The sequence below is a fragment of the Phasianus colchicus genome, chromosome 9 (genome assembly GCF_987193195.1).
Source record: "Phasianus colchicus chromosome 9, bPhaCol1.hap1.1, whole genome shotgun sequence".
Taxonomy (NCBI): Eukaryota; Metazoa; Chordata; class Aves; order Galliformes; family Phasianidae; genus Phasianus; species Phasianus colchicus.
Window position 1 is genome coordinate 18,588,417 of NC_143444.1, and position 16,153 is coordinate 18,604,569.

Here is a 16,153-nt window from a genome sequence, read left to right on the forward strand (position 1 = left end):
TTTTTTTTTTTCGGTGATGATACCCTCTCCCTTCCTGGTTCAATCAGCAAGAAGGTGAAATGATCTCAAAGGGCAGAACACAAAATCTCAGAAGCAATCTGTAACATTTGACTCTCTTCCAAGGGCAAGGTTTCACAAAGGAATGTGAACCAATATAATGTAGGGCCATTTTCCGTATCTTGTTCTGGAAACACAGGAGAGGTTTCAGCTGACTCAGAAAAGTGATCAGGTTTACCCAGGTCACTTGGTGGCAGCTGAAGGAAGGTGGTGGCCATGCAGCTGGACGGCCTGCAGAGCCGGGCCTGTCCTCCCGGTGCAGCACCGTCTTCTGTCAGACCAGAGCCCATGGAAACACCATCCTGTGTCACCCCTCACTGCTTCTCTGCCTGTTTTTTTATTCTATCTTACCTACCACCTATCCTACATTCATTGGATAACAGCAGTTTTGCTCCTTCACCTCCTACATTAGGAAAGGAAGTATTTAAATCTCCAAAAACCTGTCCCTGGATTTAGACTCAACTATAAATAAAAAGGATTGGGAATGGGCAGGAATGCTGTTCAGCTCTGGTGACTTCCTGCTTATACCCTTCATATGATCATGTCTCTCTCACAGAGAGATCTGCCCTAAGTTCTTCACTTTGGATAGATTTTAACAAGGATAGCTTCTGTGCCAAAATTTCTTTCCTCATCTTTCTCTTTCCATAGGCTTCTGTGCTTTTCTTTTTCTAATGTACATTATCACCAAAGAGCTAAAGCACCAAACAGCAACCTCACTTCTACTTCTCAGCAGGGTGTGCTGAGTTATTTCCAGCTGTGGCTGCCACAAAATTGGCTCCTCTCTGGGTGCAGAAACAGCAGCTGTCACCCCACAGAGGTGCAATGAGGAGGTGGTGGCAATGACATGTAAATGCCAAATTTTAGCCATGTAATGCAAACTCTTCAAGTCTGCACCTGCTATGAAATGCTCTATACACTGCACTTATACTGTATTCTTTGAGGAAAAAATCCTCCCTGCATCAGAGAACCGAGCTGACTTTGTTGTATGTATCCAATTCATTTCAAAGAAACAATGCAAATCTAACAAAACATATTCTAGAGTTTCTTCAGTTCTTTTCTCTCTAAAATAGTAGAGTACAAACTGACTCAGAGTCTGATCATAAGATATTGCCCTGTCTTATCTTTACACATGGCTTTCAGTCAGATAATCATTATATTTGCAATCTCATTACAGGAAAAAAAGCAAGCCCCCACAACACATGCACACATATGTGCACATACACAAACATTCACATACATTGACACATATACTGATGTAGACAAAAATAAAAGAATAACCTTAATGTCTGTATAGAAGCAGGAAAAGTTCCTTGAAGGACACAGTACACTCAAAGCAACCCAGTGTGTTGTTAATAAGCACTTTTCAGCCTTCTAAACCCAAGGGGAGAAGTAACAACAGGGAAAAAAAGTTCTAATGAGATTTTTGATAGCAGAGATCCATCTCTAGGGTGGAAAGCCATTTTCTGTGTTTGCTTGTTTAAGGATACAAGTGATTAATAGCAGAAACATACTGAAACCATTGCAGACTGTACAGTTTTTCTCCAGGCATGACATGTCAGAGAGCTGAAAGCAGAGTGCCCCAGTTGATCTCCTTCCTTCTGCTCTGGCTTTTATTTCTTTTGTCTTCAGTTGGGTCAGGACAAAGATTATTTCCGTCTTGTTGCAGAAGTTTCTCCCCCACCCTGCGATCACAGTTTCCTCCTCTCTGGGAATTCCCCACCATGCCTAGAAGCTGAATGGCGTATGCGCTTACAGAAACATAAACACAACTCACACTGCTTAGTTTTGCTTGTTTGTTTTTTAAAAAGGAACAGCATCTTCAGTATCTCTCTCAGTTTAATCAAAACGTTTCCACCACACAGTAAGAACAGGCCATGGCACTGCACAGTGTTAAGACTGTACACAAATATTGCATAATTGCAGTACAAGCTATCAGCCTATGATCTGATTTACTGTCATTCAATCTTCCATGATAAAATTCATAGACAGCATGATGCAGGTGTTAAATCACTGTATCTTCATAATATCTGGAATCTGATTACTTTGTTTACTCTGTTTATTGTAGGATATTTACTTTTACAAGTCTAAGCGGTAAAATGTTTTAAAGTACCCAGAGCTCTGACAAGCTTACACTTTATGCTGAAGCAGCTTAGCTGAATTTTCTGAAAGATTCTTTTTCTTCTTTTTCTTTACTAAACAAAGGCTTGTACTTACTGTTAGACACACTGCTGTTAATAATACAAAGAATAGTAACAATATCGTTGAAACACCAAACTTCAAATTAGAAGGGGGATATGCCATTGGAGGAATAAACATTACTGCTTGTGCAATATTAGATAGCTCAGAGCGAAGAAAAACTTCATCCACAGCACGTATTGCAACATAGATTACAGTTATGTTCCCTGTTGTAAAAGCTTCTGGTTTAAACACAAATATTTCTGTGCAGCCAGCATGCTGAGGTGATAGAGTGGAAGTATTCACAAAAGTAGTGTTATAGAAGCTGTCCCTTAATTCCAGAGGAGTCTCACTTGTTCTGATTTCATAACTTGTGGCTGAAAATACAAATATTAAAAGATATTGTCATCTGTATGCTAGCTATCATTCCAACTTTGTATCAGTTTCAAAATACTCCCCTTTCAAAACACTTTTAAAATACTGCTTCCCAGTACCATCCTCACAAGCCAGTTCAGCACTGGAATAATTAACACAGCATTTCACAGAGCATGAATAGAGCCCTGGCACCACAGTAGCTTTTAATGAAATTTCCTTTGGTGTCAGTGAGACAAAACTCCACTACAGATATTTCATCTTGGGCAGGAGGCAGGCTAGCAAGCCAACAAACATACCTTGGCCTTTGTCAAAATCATCTCCTGGTGCAGTCCATGATAGAATGACTTTATCATCTTCCATTCTGGCATCAAGGTCAATAATTTTACATGGTGGAAAAACATCAATATAAGGTCCTGTTGGAACTGCAGATACTGTGAAAGAGTCTCCCACAGCTGTTCTAGAAAAATCTCCTCTTCTGACCTGAGTATTATTTTTAATAGCTGGGGGTCTTGATGGGTTCATCTTGAGTTTACCTACAAGATTAAAAAATGCTCATTAATCTTAACTGTTTGCATATTATTGTATTCCACAAACTACCTGAACTTCATCTATTCTGTTTAAAATACAAAAATACCATTCACTTCATTTAAGACCATTTCAAGGGCATTGCCTATTTCTTTGTAGTTTCAGGAGTGCTAGTAAGAAAGGTAATATGAAATTGAAGTAACTGTTGCTTTTTATAATATAAACAGGAGAGTTTAATCTCCTAATATTTTAACTGTTCTTTATTTAAGATGACTGAATAGAGTCATCTACTGACTAAACCTATGGATAGTTTCTTCACAGACAAAAACCAAATCCTATTTACCTATATTACATACATACTGTCCCATTATAGTTGTTTGAAGTCTGCTTTTAGTATTTTTCTGGAGCATGTAGACTATTTTTGTGCTAAACCCTTCACAGGTAAATCTCTCTTAACTGAGCTGTCGTTGTAATGCCTACTCTTAGTATCTTCAAAGGGATAGATATCTTCAGGTCCTGCAATGAAGCTTTATTTTTTTCTCTGCATTACTTCATCTTACCATTTTCTACATAACCTGGTATATACATGGCATAACTCCATGGCATTGCAGTTTGTGGCACAGTAGTCCTGTTAGCTTGGACACGAACTTTTAGGCTGTATCTTCCATTCCCAGAAAAAGAAAACAAGTACTTGGAATAGATGCCATCATTCTTAAAAATGTCAGAACCTAGATAGAAGAGTGACATAAATACATAAATTGACTTCAAGTAATAATGGATGTGAGTTTTTGTTCTTTCTAGATTCATACATAGAAAGTAGAGTTTAAGAATAGGTAAATTCTTCTCTGATAGGCAATCTGTGCAGCTCTTCTGCCTTTGGGTGCATGTTAAAATGATCTGAAGTTAAGATGCTTCCTTCTACTGAATATTAGCTGAAGGAAAAGCTAACTTAGGAAAATCATCTTATTTCACCAGATGTCACATGGGCTCTCAAGCTGTGTTCTGGGAAAGTGCCCAGGAATTCAGGGGAGACAGAGGACCTGCACTTCTGAAGTGCTCGGAGTGCATTCCCAGAAAGTATTCTCATGTAGGGGCTTACCCCCAGCGTCATGCAAACCAGAGTATTCATTATTACAATCTTCTGATTGTTTTCAGTTGTGAAATTTAATACAGAAACAACAAATCTAAGTAGCTCCAAAAGTTACAAAAATTATTTCATAACTACCTACTCTGTACAAAAATCCTTTCCACCAACATGATGGTCTGTGCAGCTAAGATTGTGTTGCCTTGCAGCAAGTTTAATTATCCATAATAATTTATGCAAAGCAAATGTGTGAGTTACTAAACATTACTAAATTCTAACACCTTTGGGAGATTCACACCTTTTCTTGCCAACTGTTAAGAGGCAGTAGAGCATACAGCCTGCAACTTCTGCCTGGAAATGCTTACTTTTCACCTTGCTAACAGCTTTCTAATTTACTGAGATTTAAAGACCACGTCTTCCAATGTGCTGAACATCATCAATTCAATCAGCTGGAATGACAACTGATAACTAATGAACACAGCACAATTCTGCTTATTGGAACATGTCTGTGCATTTAATTTGTGCATATAAATCCTGTTCTGAACAAAAGCTTAAAATAAATTCAACTAGATCACACACTCGTGTGCGTTACCATAGAACGTTTAGAACCTCTGCCTCAGAGCATTGTATTCTGAAGTATTCAGTGAAAACAGTACTTAAGGGAGTCTTTTAGTTTAATTTTATAGTTACTTCTGAATTTATAGTCCTAGAGTCTTGTTACCTGCTCCATTGTCCAGAAGTTCCAAGGAAACCGTATCTCCATTCTCTGAACTGACAGTGGCAGTGACACTTGCCCCCAGAATAGGGGAAAAGCCTTGACTAATCTGTACATAGACAACCATTGCACTGGGATAGTAAGTTGTATCTTTACTCATATAGGTTTTCACAGACACAGTGGGTAGAGTAGAATTTGCTGCTCGGGAAGTTACTGTCATTGTCAGAATTTGAGGAGCCAGGTGAACATTTATCAATGTGTATGCCCAGTCTCCTGTCTGAAAAAAAAAAAAAAAAAAAAAAAAAAACACAAAAAAAAAAACACAAAAAAAACAACCAAATGTTTTCAAATGAAATAACAATCTTTTGGATAATTTAATTTGTCCTTATTTAAATTCTATCAGCCTACTTAGACTAAGTAGAACCCTACAAGTAGCTGTGTTTTGTCAGTGGAAGCACTCATGACTACAAATCAGAGTAAAGAAGTGCTTTCCAATTATCCTCCAGGCTGGATGTGGCTCTGGGCAGCCTGGTCTAGTGGTTGGCAACCCTGCACATAGCAAGGAGGTTGAAACTCAATCATTGTGGTCCTTTTCAACCCAGGCCATCCTATGATTTTATCCTCTGACTCTTGGCAGCCGTTCCATGTGAGAACACAAACATCAATTTCAATTTACTTCCTTAGCTTCTGTGGAGTATTCAGGAGATTAAGAATAAAATTCTATGGACAAAAAGTTTTCAGAGCTTTTACGATGGAGAGAAGTTTCTATGCACAAGACACTAAATTTAAATGGACTTACTATGTTAAATAAATGTTAACTATTTCTTAGAACAGAAACAAGAGAAAATTCATTTACTGGCTGCTGGTAGTATTCAGAAATTTGCAGTTAAGTTGTACATCACGTGTAAATTATAGTAAAGACAATACAGACAAAGCCTTCAGGTAGCTCTCTTGAACACAGCAGATACTTCTGCTTGGGACACAGCAGCAGTCACATGGTGTAGATGAGCAATTCTATGTCAAGCTGCTAAATGATTTTAATTAAATTAACATTGATGAAATGGAAGAAATGTAGAGTCAGGATGTTCCTCCCATTGCTAAAAGACAAAAAGAGATCGAATTGTACCTCTGCAGTTCCTGGAATCTGGAGGCGAGCTACATGGAATACTGAATCTAATTCAAAGTCCTTGACGGTGTAGCTTCTTCCGATGGGATCAGTCAGGATGATTTCTGGTGGTTCAGCAGATTGCCATGTGGCTACAAAGAAGGTTTCTCGTCCCACAGTGCTATCAATAGTCACTGTCCTCCTGAGTTGCCTGTATTCTGCAACACTTTCACCAGCACTTTCAATCTATCAGAAAGAACAAAATTATTCTATCAGTTCTGGAAATCACACATTCTTACAAAGAAGGGCTCGGTCTACCATTTGAACAGTCAGATCTGATATTCTTGGAAAATTATAAAGATGTACACTATTATTAGCCTCTGATAACTGGGGACTTTATTCTCCCCTTCAATTATATAATAGCACAAAAAAAAACAGTTCCACAGAACTATAGGAGTGACAGAAAAATTAGGCCTTCTATTAATGTTACATTTTTACTGGGTGGAATTCCAGAAATGCAGAGGTATGTGGGATATTACTACTTTCCCAGCTGACAATGATGATATTAAAGAGCATGATCCCAAATAAGTCTGATTTATGGATTTAAAGTTCCATCTATATGCTCCTCCATGAGGAAAAGCAATAAATAATATTCCTGATGCAGACAGAGCTTCATCCTCATCATGTTCTTGGATGATCAAATTTCCAGATGACATTCTGTGCCTTGTTTGAAGTGGTAATTGTCTCTGCAAACTGCAGAGAAAAAGCTGGTTATATTCTAGCATGCAGTAGAAATCAAGGAAACTTTTACAGTTTTCCAGGTAATACAAAAGAAGTTAGAATAAACACAACTGTATTTTCTCATCGCTTTGCTCAACCTGCAAGCAGATGAATATACATCAGGCTGGTGAAGTTTTCACCTGGAAAGAGGTAGCAGGACGCCTAGATACGTTTGATACATTTTGATCTTATCTAAAAAATACAGTAAGCAGAATAATTAACTGCGCCTATAAAACAAACCTGAACAGATTGATGGAATGTATCTCCACTTCTGGACATAATTCCAGTGAAAACATCCAGTAAGTCACTGAAGTCCAGCCTTTCTGGGACAAAAAACTTAAATCCTCCTGAAACAGCATGATTTATTACAAATTTAGCTATTAGATATTAAATGAGACACAGGAGCTACTTCTGATTTGCAAAATGTACCAAATGTTACCACAGAACTGTAGTGGTGCCAGGGAGGGAGGACCGCCATCTCCCTTCCCTGTGGACACGCACCACCTTCTTCATAAGAGTTTTCCCAACATCTTCAGATTGGAGTCATGGTTTGTTCCTATACTTACCTGTCTCTTTGGAGAAGTGTTCAATTTCCTTAGCAGCTGAGGACCCAACAGTAATGGTGTGGATGACTGATCCACCATTAATCACTTCAGAAAAACACCTGCCTGTACTATTGTCCTGTCCACCTGTCACCAGTATAATTTCAGATCCATACAGATGTCCTTCTTTCTTCCTAATCACCTGGCAGTAGAAGAACAAACTTTAGCAGAAGCAATAAATATCACATAATCTACACTGTAATTAGTTTTTTAAAATAGAGAGTCTTTAAAGACACTCTATCATAATGAATACTTTCTAAGTTTTATATAGCAGTAAGGTATAGAAATAACAGAGACCAAAATGAGAATGTGACACATGGGTACTTTGCAATGAGATATGCAGTGAACAACTCCAGTAATTCCCTTTCTCTCCGGTATATTTATGCAGATATTTATCCTCCTGGCAGAAGGCTGAGACTAAAGGCTTCAACATGCAGGAAATCAATTAAAATCAGACATGAAATAATATCGCTGCTCCCAGATTTTCCCACACAACATTCAGGGAGGCAGTGACCCACCCTGGTGGCAGGATGAGTACATTCCACATAATTCATTTGCTGAGCTGTTGTAGTACTCAGCAAGCTGAGGTAAACTGAGGCAGGGAAAAGTTGCCCTTAATATACTGATCTTAAAGATGCAATAATAAAACCATGTTAATGAATTCATATTGCATAACAAAGCCAAAAAGGAATGGGATTTTAGGCAAATGTAAGTTGAATTTAGCAAGCGAAATCCCACTTAATCAAAGACAGCAGAAATGCAGTGTATGTCAGCTTCAGTTTTAAAAATAATTTAGAAAGCAAAATGGAAAAATAGTAAAGATAAAACTTACATAACTTGTAACATTTGTAATTACTGAAGTTGTGAAATTAATATATATCATGATGGTTTATAATACAGATATCGTTAAACCTATTGCAACAAACACAAAAGTTCTTATAAAAAGAGTTTGGCTGTTGTATTTTTAATTATTACAAGATGATAAATAATAGGTTCACAGGAAAACTAGGAGAGTTCTTTTCAGAAACCATGCAGTAATCAGTAGAAGGCATTTGATGTAGCCTAGACGCAAATATTCTTACTACTGAAAAAACAAACCATCTACACAAGAGGTGCAAACAGAAGCAGTGTATGTAGTGCTTCACCTCACATGCCAGCCTCAGGCCTGCGCAAACATTTGCCCTTTTTCCCCCTGGAGCTGTAGGGAGATATGAAGCAAGCTGTTTCCGTGCTTTGTCACTGACTATCTGGTGCACGTGAGTTTTGATCTCTCCTTTGTCACTGAATGTGACAATTCCAACATAGGTGTTTTCTTCCACAATTTGCAGTAAATACAATTCTGCTGCTTGATGCAATCTATTGATCCAGTTACCCTACACATAAAAGGAGTGAAAAACGAAGAATTTCGTTAAGCATGTGAAATAGCAGTGAATGCTGCAAGTTACAAACTGATAACTAAAAATTGTTGGCAGAAAATATCATAGAGGGAAGGAACATAAAATATTCACTTTTGCAAGTTCCAGTGTTAATTTAGAATACAAAACCCTGTGATGCTATTCAGTTTGTTTACTGAAGATCAGCCTTAAAGTTAGCCAATACTTAGCCCACTCACTGCTGAACACTGTTCCTCAGTGGAAAAGGTCTTCAGACCCATCTCTTCTGGAATTTTTTTGTTCCTCACAGCTTTCCCCCTCCCCTTCTGGCTCGTCGTCAATCTTTCTCATGCTTCACACTACCCAGCACACAAAGTCCTTAATTCCACTCAAAGCCTTGCCACTGACAGCCACCTGGCCAGTATCCTGCGTTGCTCGCCTGGCCTCATTCTTGTTAATCGTGGCTCCTCTGCCTCAAAGATTTAAGAAAATCCCAAATACTCTCACTGCCAAGTGGATTCCTTACACCTCTAATCAGGTTTCTCTGTCTCTGCATGGAGACTATTTCCAGATGAATAAAGTTCTGAAAACATAAGACAAAAAAAATACAATGTACAAGGAAATATATTGATGGAGAATTTACCCCAGCTATAGTCTTGGAAACATCAAGAACTAAACAGATGACTCTCTCTCTCTTCTGAAGCAGTGAGAAAGAGGGAGGGGTAATAAGGCTGCTGTTGGTCAATGGAAGATCATTTTCAAAATCTGTAGAGTTTTTAATTACTTCCCATGTGCTTCTGTAGTCACACATTTGATTCTGCAAATTGGGTGCTTCCCTGTTATGATTATGCTCATTGCAAAATTCCGCCACCTAAAATGTTCAAAACAGGTAGATAAAAATCAGAAGTAAGCAATAACAGAGTAATAAATAAATTTAAGATGGAAAACCGTAACAGGTGATTTTTGTATACACACAGTTGAGACATCACCTAACAGTAAACTTTGTACTGCATTAATAGTAATACATTACAGTTGATTTGCTTACATAAAAGTTGAACCAAATGTAGCGTAAGAGGATATATCAGATTTTGTAACTGTATGTTTCATTGAAAGAAATCTGTTCTCACATGTTTGTACTTACAGATGATAAACTTTGCATATACAGTATTGAAGATACTGCAGTCTGATTTCTCTCAGGAATAAATGCACATCCTTCCTTAAAAAGTCCTGTTAGCTTATTAATGACACAACTACCATCAGAGCAGGAGTTTTTTTCACAGACATAGATGCCAGTAAGATCAGAGGAACATCTAAAGATAAAAAAGAATACATTTCCACTTAAAAACCTACCTGCATATAGTGCTGACATTAATGATGCTTGCAGTGTACTCTGCAGCCCACCTGCATAAAAGTTAACATTGCAAAAAGATATGAATATCTATTGCAAAGTGACAAAAAAAAAGAATGATTGATTTTTTTCCTTCTTCAACACTTCAGCCTCTTGACTAAGTAGAAATATTACAATTACAAAGTCTATAACTGCAAAAGCAACCTTATTCATCCAGAAGTCACATCTTCCAAATGCTTCCGTACCCTGAAAAACTGCTGTAAAGGCCTCCTCGTGTAGGCCATAGGCTACATTTACATAGGCTTGGTGAGTTCCAGGTCAAATGTGCTATAATAAAACTTTGCTTCTCGTGGTCCATTTGGTTGTATAGACAGTGAGGAAAAGCAGGTTATGAGTCAGGCACTACTGCAATGGTGAATGCAGAGGTGAAGATGTGCAGATTTAGTGAAGATGAAAAAATGGATTGAAGAAGAGAAGCTCAGCAGAAAAGTCCCAGAATTGCAGCATACTCAGAGAAAGGAGAAATGCTTAAGCAGATCATGGGATGGAAGATTTCTGAACTAGCACCATTTCCTCTCCAGTAGTAGAGTCCAGAAGTGATGAAGTCTCTAGTGTGAGGCCAGAAAAATGTAACACTCACCACCTCTGCCAAGCCGTCAACCACAGAAAAGTGTAAAAGTGAATGCACAGAAAATAGTAATTTACTCATAAAGAAAGAAGAATATTTAATGATGGATAAAATAAGGGCTAAAAGAAACTGGGATAGCTCAAGAGCTTACAGAAAAATACCAGGCAGCTTTCTAAAGCATACCAGAGTTTGTAGAAGGGCCAAATGTTGAATTACCTTGTAACTTTAACCTGATTCTGTCCAGTGACATAGAATGGTCTGTCATTGTCATACTCATCAAACACCCCCCAGCGAAGGTGGGCCCACTCATGCACAAAGGTTCTGCCTGCAGGGATGACAGAAGGGCAAACACAGGGTGACCAGAGTTAGATCACTGCCTAAAGAGTTGATCAGTGATATTACACCAGGGACTTTAATCACACCATCATACCACAAGCGGTTTTAATATCAAGCAGTTCACTTCTGTGCTTAAGTGTGACTAGCTTTAAATGATATCATTTGGAAATCTTAGCTTTTATGTTAATCAGAATTGGTCTATTTTATCACTGGCTTTCAATATTCCATCTTTTGTTTCACACTAAGGGGAAACTGGAAAAGTAAACAATTTAGGGAATTTACCCCGTGAGCCATAGATGTCTGTCACATAATCGTTTGCTAAGAAGCTAGGTGTGAAATGGATGTATTTTCCCATTTTTCCACAAGCTTCGTGTTGCAGGGTGTATGGGTCATCGCCATGTTTCCAATAAGGAGCTGCCACTATGACGTCTGCCTAAAATCATTAAAAAGTACAAAAAATTACAAAAAGGAACTTGATTAAAGGAATAAATGCTTTGTTGTTTATTTAAACTGTCCAGTGAATATGCAGGTTTTTGTTTTTTGTTTTTTGTTTTTTCCCAGACTTAGAAAGAAAGATTATTTTTGGGTGGGATTGCAGAGCTGGCTGCAAGTACTAATAGTTGGGATGACTTCAGACAGGAGGAAGGTTTAATACAATAGGTTGAAACAAAATTCCAACTACAGAGAATATAAAGAAAAGCAAACATTCAAAGGAGAGAGGAAGAAGAAGGTGTAAATTAGTACCTGCAAATCAGAGGGTTTGGTAGTAAGCATCTGTCCATTCAAGACAGACTGGAAAACAAACATTGGGTATGTCTCTGTTGTCTTTACTCAGCCTCTGACAAATGTCACAGATGAAAGAAGGTGACAAGCAGGAACACAACTAAAATGTATGTTAATATTATAATATTATATATTTATTATATATTATATGAGGGCTGCTTGGAAAGTAATGCCTCCTGTTTTATTATGTCAGCCCACAATATCAGAGGTGGATGTTGGTGGGATGGCAGTAGAGGCTGAGTCCTCCCATCAGTATCTCATTTTGTTGCTGCATGACAGATGGCAGCAGAGGGGCAGTCTGACAGAATATTGTCTGATATGGAAGTGTGAATGAAGCAATGGTGTTTTATTGAATTCCTCCATGCAGAAAAAAAATTGAATCCACTGACATTCATTGACACTTGCTGAATGTTTATGGAGACCAAACAGTAAGTGTGAGCACACTGAGGTGGTGAGTGGTGCATTTCAGCAGTGGCAGCAGTGACAGTGATCACTTCTACTGGTGTAGATTTTTATGAGCATGGCATACAAACTTTTGTTCATCACTGGTGAAAATGCACAGCTAACGGTGGTGACTGTGTTGAAAAATTGTGTTTTGTAGCTGAGAATTTGTTCTATCGCACAGTGTTATTGTGTTCTTAGTAGCTGTTGTAGTTTCCACAGAAATACATAGGAGTCATTGCTTGTGGAGAGACCTATGTACATTTATTTTACATATATATGATACATTTATTATTTTATTGTGTATGTCATATGTTATATATATAGTAGGTGTGTATATATATAGTATATATATATATATACTACAGTGTAGATATATATATATAGTAGGTAATATATACATATATACGTATATATTATATATGTATATGTATATATTACCTACTGAGAGAATATACTGGAATGTCTGCTGCAAATATCTCATACTTGTGAAACTGGTCATTGAGTACCAGAGGTCATGCAAGTAGCTAAAACACAGATTCATGTGTTTCCCATTTCCTGGATTGCAGCCACACAAAGTTTTGAATAAATGCAATCTATGCTTCTCTTTCTATTTCCATAGCAACAACTTTGCTCTTCTGGATTTCCTTGGCTTTCTTGCCAGACCTCTCCTAATGAGTCTGAATCTCCACCTAGACAAGTATTACTGCTGTCTTCAGCACAAATGTCAGCCACGGTGCAATTAGAAAACTATGACCTAATTTACTAGATGATCTTTAAGACCTATTCCAACCCAAGCCATTCTGTAATGTCTTCGAAAGATGATGGGTTAAGAATGCAAAAGGTGAAAAAAACAACCAGTCATCACTGGAACTAACAAGCAAACATTCCCAACGTTTCATAAATGTGAAAATGAGTAGAGAAATGAAATAAGAATGTTCAGATCAAAGATATTCAAACCAGGCTTCTAAAATCATTCAAAAGCCTGTAAAGCAATCAGTGTATGGACTCCAATGGATTTAACATGGAGCTTCTTGCAGTCCAGCACTCTCTTGTTTCTCATTTAAAACCAACAGGCTGTTACTACTACAGCTACTGTAGGCTGTAACTACTATTTTGTTACTGATGTTCATTATTTATGTACTTGCTAGCAGTGGTTCACAGATCATTTTGTCTGATCTTAAGAGCATTCTCATTTGAATGGTGTTCATATCACTGTTTAAAAGTTATTGTACATTTGAGCATACAGATAAATGTTCAAAGTAACTTTTAGTTGCACCCCATTTCCTGCAGCTGGTGTTGAGTCTTACCTTTTCATAGGTCTCGTGTTTTGGTTTCTCATAATTTTTCTCTTTCCACGTCGGAGGTATCAGAATCTTCACGCTTCTGAAATAGACCCTGCCTTTTGTAGCATTGAACAGGTAAGAGGAAGCTTCGGTGATCATCTCCTGGCAAACACGCAAAGAAAAGATGGGATTAGCAGTGTGTTCATTCCACTATTGATCTCGACTACAACATTTGTTGCGCAGCTTAGTGGCGGCTAGAAGGACGCGTCGGGCCCGGTTCCCCCTCCGGGGCTGCCCCTTCCCGGGCCCGCCGCCTTACGCCTTACCTGGAGGCGTGCGAGGAGCCTGCCGTCCTCCGGCACGCGGGGATGCACTGCGGCCAGCAGCCCCTCGTAGCCGCCGTCCCGCAGCACCGCCGCCGCCTCCCCTGTCGCCGCCAGCGCCAGAGCCAGCAGCGCAGCCCCCACCGCCGCTCCGCCGCTCATGCCGCCCGCCTTCCCCGGCACAAGAGCTGCGGACGTAGGAGGACGAGGCGGGCGCCTGCCGCACTCTCTCCTCCGCTGCCTGCCCTGCAGCCCCCCCGGCGCCTTCCCGGCGTTCTGCCCGACACAGGTCTAGTGCTGAAATCCGAGAGCCAAAGCCCGCCAGCAGCCCTCGCTGAGAGCCCACGGGCTTTTAGGGCTTAAGCAGAAGTTTGTTCTTTGCATGAACAACCTGGGGATGGCATTCCTACTGTTACAGCCCTACAGTAACACCAGGAGAGTGGCTTGACGTTGATGACATGTAACACCCACCAAGGCTCCCACTCACAGTTTTGATGGGCTACATTGCTCCCTTCCAGACAGCTCCCATTTGTCAGCAGGAACCATTTGTATCCAGCCCCACTGCCCAATCCACACGTGTATGGAGGGATCTCTGCCTCCACTTGCTGCAAGGCAGAACTTCCAGGGCTGCAGGATTTCCAGGGCTACTTGTGGCCACATTGATAAAACAGAGAATTTAGCCAAGGACCCCACCCCTTTGCTCCCCTCATGAGAAAGCTGTGGGCCGCCACGAGGCCACACCTCAACCTCCTCTGCTCTGGGCTGAACAAACCGAGGGACTTCTGCCACTCCTCACACACTTTAGTCACATACTCTTCCTTTGCCCTCCTTTGGATGCTAACATCTTTATGCCCTTTTTGTGGCACGCAAACCTGCACACAGTGCTTGGAGGTGAGGCTGCATCATGCAATGCAGAGTGAGACAATCCCTCCCCTCGCTTGCTGGCAGTACTGGGCGTGATGCACCCCAGGGTACAGTTGGCCCTTCTGGCTGCCAGCACGCACTGTTGCTCGGATTCAATTTACTGTCAGCCAGAATCCTCACATCCCTTTCTGCAGGGGTGCTCTCCAGCCTGATGCACTGCACAAGGAGAACGTCAAATTTGCGAAGTGAATGCATCATAGATTGATTAGTAAAGAGAAATGAAAGCTCCTATTGCTTCCTCAGAAAGTCTAGAAAGTCTCATGCAAATTGCTGAGATGTCTGACTGAGCTGGAAGTGACTCACACGAAAATGAGCTGTGGCACAGCTGGATTTACAGTAACAAAGAGGACTAGGAACTCTGACCCAGGCAGGTCAGTGCATGCAGTAAAGGCAGTTCTGCAATGCTGCAGTGCTATAACCCGCATCTAGGGTGAGATGTTCCCAGATGACTCTCAGCCAGAGACAAACAAGCTTAGCACTGAAACAGCGGTCTGCAAATGAAGAACACCCAGACCTGCCACCATGTAAAACGTTGTTCAGGAGAAAGCACTGCCTTTTACTGCCCTGTACCTTATTCTATCCATTCAGGTACAGGAACAGTACAGAAACACCTGCTGCTGCTCTAACGGCAGTGAAGATGATCTACTTTTTCCACAAAGTCCTCCACATAGAGATGAAGATCCTTAGGTGGGAGCCTACAGCTAAAAGCTAAAAGAGGGGAGATTTAAACTGGACATAAGGAAGAAGCTTTTTGCAATAAGGGTGGTGAGGCACTGACACAGGTTGTCCAGAGGTCGTGGGTGCTTCATTCCTGGAGACAATCAAGGTTAGGCTGGAGAATGCTCTGAGCACCTGATCAAGCTGTAGGTGTTCCTGTTCGCTGCAGGGGAGTTGGACTAGATGACCTTTTAGGGAAAATTCCAACTCAAATAATCCTATGATTGTATAGCTTTGGGGCAGACCTGCCTGAGGAGCTGGCATGCCACAGAAGAAACCACCATGTCTATTTTGTGGGAAGATACATTATCATCTCTCCTGGACATGTACTGCTGTGTAAGGCAGTCAGTGTCCAAGACTGGCTGAGAGAAAGGAAGATTAAGTCCTTCCTTTCCCAGAGAAGATAGCATTACACCTGATGGCACATAGAAGTGTGGGGAAGGAACAATTTTACAGGCAGGGCAGGAGCAAATCAAAAGAGAAAAAAAAAAAAAGAACATATCTGCTGATGGCTCAGTGGAAGGATTACACAGGGAACTGTTCTGTTTTGTATTTTGAGGAGTATTAAGGAAGCCT

The 16,153-nt window shown here is 40.0% G+C and overlaps 1 protein-coding gene across 1 annotated transcript; it reads right to left on the minus strand.

Annotated features, from left to right (window-relative positions):
* Positions 1-2,081: 2,081 nt before the first annotated feature.
* On the minus strand, positions 2,082-15,055 carry LOC116243512 (calcium-activated chloride channel regulator 2). The gene is made up of 15 exons (XM_090146910.1): positions 14,888-15,055; positions 13,940-14,212; positions 13,638-13,775; positions 11,386-11,536; positions 10,984-11,092; positions 9,933-10,101; positions 9,435-9,662; positions 8,564-8,791; positions 7,383-7,560; positions 7,057-7,163; positions 6,058-6,282; positions 4,938-5,208; positions 3,693-3,860; positions 2,904-3,140; positions 2,082-2,609 (listed from the first exon to the last, which is right to left on the minus strand). Exons 1-15 carry the CDS (start codon positions 15,053-15,055, stop codon positions 2,185-2,187), a joined length of 3,075 nt encoding a protein of 1,024 aa, XP_090003036.1. The 3' UTR covers positions 2,082-2,184.
* Positions 15,056-16,153: the final 1,098 nt, after the last annotated feature.

Excerpts from the sequence above, each read along its gene's own strand:
- LOC116243512 (XM_090146910.1), bottom strand. The coding sequence starts at position 15,055 with ATGCATTCACTTCGCAAATTTGACGTTCTCCTTGTGCAGTGCATCAGG. Across the intron at positions 9,663-9,932 it reads ATATGCAAAGTTTATCATCT|GTGGCGGAATTTTGCAATGA; the intron begins GTAAGTACAAAC and ends TGAACATTTTAG. Across the intron at positions 8,792-9,434 it reads TTTCCAAGACTATAGCTGGG|GGTAACTGGATCAATAGATT; the intron begins GTAAATTCTCCA and ends TTTTATGTGTAG.